Source organism: Anomalospiza imberbis, chromosome 3 (assembly GCF_031753505.1).
Source record: "Anomalospiza imberbis isolate Cuckoo-Finch-1a 21T00152 chromosome 3, ASM3175350v1, whole genome shotgun sequence".
Taxonomy (NCBI): domain Eukaryota; kingdom Metazoa; phylum Chordata; class Aves; order Passeriformes; family Viduidae; genus Anomalospiza; species Anomalospiza imberbis.
The window spans coordinates 111,684,971-111,691,777 of NC_089683.1; the positions used below are offsets into that span (position 1 = coordinate 111,684,971).

Genomic DNA, 6,807 nt, shown 5'->3' on the forward strand with positions numbered 1-6,807 from the left:
AAAGATGTTAGAATAGTTCAGCGTTCCAGTGCAATGCTAAAAACCTCACATGATCCAACCCGGCGTTCGAGGCAGTACAACCCTCACCAGTCCCAGGTGCCCCCTCGCCAAGCGTACGGCAGGGAGACCGCTACGAGCTCAGCTTTTAAGCCGTTCCAGAGAAATAACCATACTTTAAGAAGCACACTGCGCAGACTCCAGCACACCCGAGGCTAAACACCCAGCCAAAGCCGTGTCCCATCCCCACCAGGGGATAGATGACAGGCAGGAGCAGCGCTGACAGCGGAGCGCACCAGCTCCATGCGGGGGACGGGCCGACAGGGATCAGTCCCCTCCTTCCCCGGGCTGCTCCCTCCGCGAGCGGACGCGGCCCCGGCAAAGTCGGCGCCCTCCGGGCTACCTGGCTCCGGTCCCGGCACTGTGCAACGCCAGCGCCCCGCGGCCCCCGGGCCCCTCGGGGCCGCAGCCCCCGCTCCTCCCGGGGGCGAGGCACACACGGCGAGGCCCGGCCGCGCCGCAGCGGGGAATAAGGTCACCGACGGTGGCCCCCGGGCCGCCTCCGCTCCGGCACGGGCCGCCGACCGCAGCGGGGGAGGCCCCGGCAGCAGAGCGGGGAAAGCGGGGCGACCCCGCCGGGGAGCGACCGCGGGCCGGGCGCGGGGGCCGTCGCCGCGATTTCCCCGCCGCCCCTCGGGGGCGGGCGGCCGCCCACGCCATTTTGAGGAGGGGGGAGACACGGGGGCCTTTCCCCCGGCGCCGCCAGGCCGCCCAGCTCCCGCGCTCCGGGCCGACCTGGCGAGCACGGCCCCGCTGCCGCCGGCCCCGGTGCCGCCGCCGCCGGGCCTCGTTACCTGCCGGGGCGGGCCGGTGGCGGGCCGGGCCCGCGCGCCGCGCCGCGTCCCTCGCCGCCATCTTGTCCGGGTTTAAAATTAACTCCCCGTGACGTCAGAGCTCCGCCGCGAGACCTTTATCGCCCGCCGGCGGCGCGCGGGGCGGGGTCTCGCGCGGGGAGGGGCGGGGCCGGGGCGCCCGGGGGCTGCAGCGGGAAGCGCTGAGGGGCCGGGCGGCGTGAGGGCAGCGCGGACACAGACAGACACACAGACACAGACAGACACAGACACACACACACACACCAGCCCGGCCCGGCCCGGCCCCCGGGCTGAGGTGTGGGGTGAGTGCCTCCCTCACGGCTCCCCGCGTGCGCTGAGGTGGAGCAGCGGTGCTCCAGCGGGGCACAGGGTGAGGAGCCCCCCCCCCCCCCCCAGGCCATTCAAAACACCTCCTCGGGGCCGCGCATCCTTCAGGGCTCCCGCCCTCCTTGCCTCGGCCACAGCTCGCCCATGTGGCGCTCGCAGCCGGACCGTCACCCGTGTGCTGGTGTCCACCTGCACCCTCGCCCCGCTGGGCCCTCGCGTCCCATTTCCACCTGTGCTGGGCCCTGGGGACAGCCAGGAGAGCGACCGGACCGCTCTGCATGTCCAGCCGTAAGTGCAGCTCCTCACTCCTCACTGTAGCGCTGCTGCTGCCCTGGGGCTGGAATACACGCGGGACAGCTCTCAATCGGAACAAGCCACGCAAGTTTCCAAGGAACCAAACGTTCCTGCTGTTTCTGGGGTTTGCAAGAGTCTTGTTGCTCTCCATCCGAACTGACCTTGCTTCATCCTTTTAAAAGGCCAGCTGTGAAAGTGAGCTGCCCTTACTGCATGAAGTTTTTAAGACTGTGAGGTTTCCTGTTGCTAAAGGTTGTGTAAACCTTCACAGGCAAATTGGTCAGTATGACCTTGTCACTTGTTAGAAGAACACAATGTCCAATAAATCATCATGCGAAGTGAGCAACAGGCTTGCAAAACTCCACCGTGGCAATGCTCTCTGTAGAAACCATTTTTCTCCGTTTTCAGCTATGCTAACTTACTTAGTCCTGCAGAGGCAGCGTGTGAGTGACAGCAATCTTAAAAGCAAATAGTTTGGTCCTGCCAAACTGGAGGTGGAGGGAAAGCTCAGAAGAGATTTTCAAAGTAAAAACCAGCTATCACAGAAGCACCTAAAACTGCTTTCCAAACCTTGCTTTCCTTTACCATCAAAGTAGCACGTAAGGGGTTTCCTAACACAGGGGTTCATGACACCTCCTGCTGTGCTTACACTGGCAGCCCTTGTGTCAGAACGTTTAATATCTACAACACATGAAAAAATTAAAATGTCTAAAAGTTGCTGCAATCACAGCAAGTGAGAACTGCAGAAGGATACAAGGATTAAACTATTATCATATATTCAATTCTATTTATGACGCTTGGATTAGTAAAACATGCAGTTCTGTAAAAGAACTTTATTATTGTAGATTCATGTCAGCATAAATGGAAGCAGGATTCAACCCCTTTGTACAAAAGTGTTCATATGAAGGCTAGGAAAAAACCCAAAAATGTTGCCATTGGCCTTTTGTGGTTTAATATCCTCTATTAATGTGCTGAAAATGAGCATACCATTGCTTGTCCTTCTAACCTCATACCAAGTGAAGGAAAACCTTTCTTTCCATCGGAAGGAAGGCAGAGCACACTCTGTTCACAGAGGTACTGCAGATACCTCAGCAATTGGGTGAAGGGAAATAACTTGGAAGTAAAACTACACTGAAAGCTAGAAACACTGTTAGCTGGCAAATTTAAGCTTCAGCAGCTCAATATGCAAACTAAAAACAAAAAAAACAGGGGGAAAAACACCACAATGCTAAAGAAGTTTCCTAATTCTGCTGTTAGTAATCAGCCTTGCTCCTGGTCAAGTCTGGAACAGTTTACGCAGAGAAGAGTTTGAAGCAGTGCGTGTTCGTACAGATAGATTTCTGCTTCATGCAACAGGATTTGCTGCTGCTGTAACGTGAGAGCAGAAGTCAAGAACTTGGAGGTCAGAAAGCTCAGCCTTAATTCTGTCCCCTTATATTTGCAGGAAGGAAGGAGACATTTTCTGAGCTGAGGATTTTGCTCTCAGCATGTCTTCTCCTGGTTGCAAAGGTCCCCATTTCCACTGCACTCCCAGCTACATTCCTCTGAGCCAGGCTAGAAAAGGAGTTAGGACTGAAGTTAGCAGTTAGGACTGCTTAAACTGGCTGTGGATTCGGCCTGGAAGGAGCTTGGGAACAACTGTGCAAACCACAGGCAGGCTGTGATGGGAAGGGATTGCTGGAGCAGAAGGACGCCTGACCCACGAGGGCTGGCTGGGCCAGTAGTCCCTTCAGCCACCAGAGTCACAGTTTTGTACTACAGGCAGCATCTTCTCCTGGTTTTGGCTATGCTGCTCTGAAAACTCTGCTGTCCCAAGCTTGTCCCAAACCCACTTTGGGCCAGCTGCCAAACACCACCAAGTGTCACCCATGCAGAGAGACAAAGGCTGCTTGGAGAGCGGCTGGAAGGGAAACAGAGCCACCACAATGTCTCCTGGCCTTCAGATATCACAGCATGGCAGGGGACTGGCCAGTTCCTGACCCATGCATGCAGAGGCCCCCACTGGACACTAGGAAAGGCTGAATCGGACTTGGGTCCTTTATGCCTTTCCGTATAAAGTGTTTCTCAATCCTCATCAGCCAGCCTGTGCAACGCAGTTGGGTTTGTTTAAAGTAATCCATATGACAAATCCTTAAGCCAAACACCTACCTGAAGCATGCTGAGCACCACTGCTGGGCTGGGGAACAGAGCCATGTCCCACCTTGGAGGGCTGAGGGTCCTGGGATGAGCTGGAGACGTCTCCATTGGTGCTTCTGCGCTTACCAACCTCTCTCCTCATCTGCTTCAGGCTGTCGAGTCCAAACTAGTGACCAGGTGATTCCCACTCCTCCTTCCAGACTGTGCAGTGCTGCAGGCAGTCAGGAGCTGAGGGCAGACAGCTGCGAGATAAAGGTGGCTCTGCTGAAAACCACCCTGTCCACAGCAATAAGGCACCTCCAACCCTCTAGCTGCAGCTGCTAGGACCACCCAGGGCTTCCCGAGGAATAAAACCGGGGAGGCAAGGAGAGGTCAGGTCTGCAGTGGTGAACCAGCGCTTGCACTGGGAACAGCCAGGGCAGGCAGTGGCCAGCTGCCCTCCCACCAGACCCCACCAAGGGGGCTGTGTCACTCCGGCAAGTCTGAGATGTCCTAACAGACTCCCACTGGGAAATCTGTCTGGCTCTCGGGCTTGCTCCCGGAGGCAAACTCGTGCCCTCCCAGAGTTTGGAAATGCCCTACAAGGCACCTCGTCTTGCTTTTCTCGGAAAAACACCCAGGCTGCCGTACCACAGCCCTACTACTTATGGACTTCACCTACTCACAGCTTCCCAACTCTTCCAGCTGGAGCGCTCCTCCCTCTGCACCGTGCCAGCAGGCGCTGGAGGATGTGCTGCTCCCCGAGCCCCTGCCCACTCTGCAGCTGGATCCTCCCTTTGGCTCCCTCTTCCCAGCGCTCATTCCTGTGCCCTGCCCACATGCAGGAACACGCTGCTCGGTCCTGCCCAGGCGAGCTGATGTTTGCCTCACTACCTCGGCAAACATCTCCCGTAAACAGGCAGTCTTGGTTTCCGATGGATTTTTTTTTTTTTCTGGTGCTCGCCGTTTCCCAAGGGCATATCTCTCAGATTCGGGGCTGCCTTCATTTGTCACACAGGTGATCTAAAAGTTGCTGTGCGTCATTAGAGAGTGCTCAGCACAGCCCCGGGCTTGTGGCTACATGTGTGTGTTGGCATAACCTGCGGCTCACCCAAGCAAAGCCACGGTGAGACGCAGCATGAATCCAAGCCTGGTTCTTCTGCAGAGAACTGCGAGAAAGCAGAGGCATTTGTGAGCGGAAACAAATTGGGAAGGAGGGGAACAAAACATTCTACTTAATCTCCTCAACCTGAAGCTGTCCCACATGCTGAGAGAAATGCCTTTTTAGCTGGCTGCAGGACACATGCTTGAGAGAGAGAGAGAAAGCAGCCCCTCCCATACCACTAATTTATAGCAAGCTGAGTGGGAAACGTCTTATTCTTCCCTGGTGCTGACCCAGGAGCTGCTCCTCTGGGGAGGAAGGTGGAAATTACATTGAATTTTAGCTGTGAGAGCAGCTCAGAGCAAGTTGCTAGGCACCAGCTGCAAGAATTGCCTGCAGGTGCTCTTGCAGGAGAGGTTAGGCCGGTTGATTGGGCTCTCCCGGTGCTGCCACAGTGCCAAATACCTTTGAAACGGGCATAATCCGTTCTCAGCCTGAAGGAGCTATTGCACAATCTTCCCAGGATTAAGGGTTTAAATCGAGGGACTGTGTCACAGCGGGGAAAGGGCAGTGGGCAGGCTCAGGAGCCATGCTGCCTGTGTGGCTCTCTGGGGTGGTGGGATGCAGCCTGTCCAGGGAGGTGACAGTCTTGCAGGGGCACGTGAAAGCCATCTCCCTTGTCCTGCCCTGTCTACATCTTATCAGGGTGACTGAAGTCTTCAAAAGATTAAATGGCTACGTGGTTTTCTTCTGCTCCTGGAAGCAAAGCTCCACAGCCAGCTGAATCTTTCATTGCAAGCATTTGCTCAAGCGGAGTCCTGTCATTTTAGTCTGTATAAACACAGTGAGATTTCCATCTCGCTCTTATGCAACAGCACAAGACGAGGTTGTTTTTAAAGTCTGGATAGATACTGACTCCTGTGAAGGCTGCAGTGCTGCTTGGGAGTGCCCAGAGCTGCCCCACTGCAATGATACCCCTGTCTATGGCCAGCTCTGCTTACTCACCTGCTGCCTGCTCCGCACCTCTAAAAATGAGGAGCATTTCTCGGGTTTGGATCCCCTTGGTGTCATTTCCCAATGACGCTTTAGGCCATCCAGGACAGCACAGAGAAAGAGCTTTCCCACACCCCCGGACTCTATTTTCCAAACCTCTCGTCCTAGAAAAAGAAGCATTGCTCTAGCTGTCACTGTGGCACCCATCAAATGTCTTGCAGAGGCAATCACACCAGCCCCTGAAGTCACACGGCCTCCTTCCAAGGAGCTGTGTCTGTTTTTCTGGTACAAACAGCAAGGCTCAAGGGAGGAGGAGTCCCCATATGATCAGTGACTGTGCTTCAGCCTGTACTACCAGTGCTTTGTCTGCATGGTGCAGGATGCAAAAATCAGGCTACCAGGGACAATTTGGGATGGAAAGTACTCCACCATCACAGAGGCCTCAGTGGCAGTTCAGTCTCATCAGGAAAAATGCTATGTAGACATTTCATTCTTTAATGTAATAAAATCAGACTAATTTAGCTCAGCGTGCTGCAGGTATTTACCAGCAAACACTCCTCACAGCACTGGCTGTGGGTTTTAGAAGAGGATATTTGTCCTTGCAGCATGACTGATCTCTCGTATCATAAGCCAGCTCCACCCATATGGGGCAAAGCATCACCATGTATGTGATCCTGATTTGAGGGAAGCGGTGCAGCTTTACACCTGGGAAGGGTGTTTGGAATTGAGCCCCGTGCAGGCAGACCTGACTCCTGGTTGCATGTGGGGTTAGGAATGATTGCCCTGGCATACAAAGGGTGCTAATTACACAGCAGAGTTTATTTGCATCCTTTGCAGCTACATGACTGGCTTGCTTGGTGAGACTTACAGGTCCTCAGGAGGAAGTAGATGATTTATTCCTAGGGTTTCACATGCTTGTTTTCCAGGCAAGTCCAGACTGGCTGCATAGAGATGAGTTGTGCTTAAGAGAGTCCTGCTGAATTCTCACAGCAGAATCTTTCCTGCAGCTCTCATTGTCCTTTTCTGGAAGGCAAATCCCTCCAGCACAGGGTCATGCACACACCCTTGGATGAGGCTCTGTCAGGATAGGATGGGTTTGGATGCAAT

The 6,807-nt window shown here is 54.9% G+C and overlaps 1 protein-coding gene across 7 annotated transcripts in view; it reads right to left on the reverse strand.

Moving 5' to 3' along the window:
• ATL2 (atlastin GTPase 2) overlaps nucleotides 1-4,005 on the reverse strand; it is a 38,888-nt gene extending 34,883 nt beyond the window's left edge. For 2 of the 7 annotated variants that reach the window (XR_010997907.1, XM_068186484.1), the window contains exon 1: nucleotides 3,639-4,003. Coding sequence is in view for 6 of the 7 variants with exons in the window: in XM_068186484.1 (XP_068042585.1) it covers nucleotides 3,639-3,768 (130 nt within the window). In the remaining variant the exon portion in view is untranslated. Of the gene's footprint in view, nucleotides 1-3,638 lie in introns of all 7 variants that reach the window. The other 5 variants (XM_068186485.1, XM_068186483.1, XM_068186488.1 and 2 more) reach the window with 5 other exon arrangements.
• Nucleotides 4,006-6,807: the final 2,802 nt, after the last annotated feature.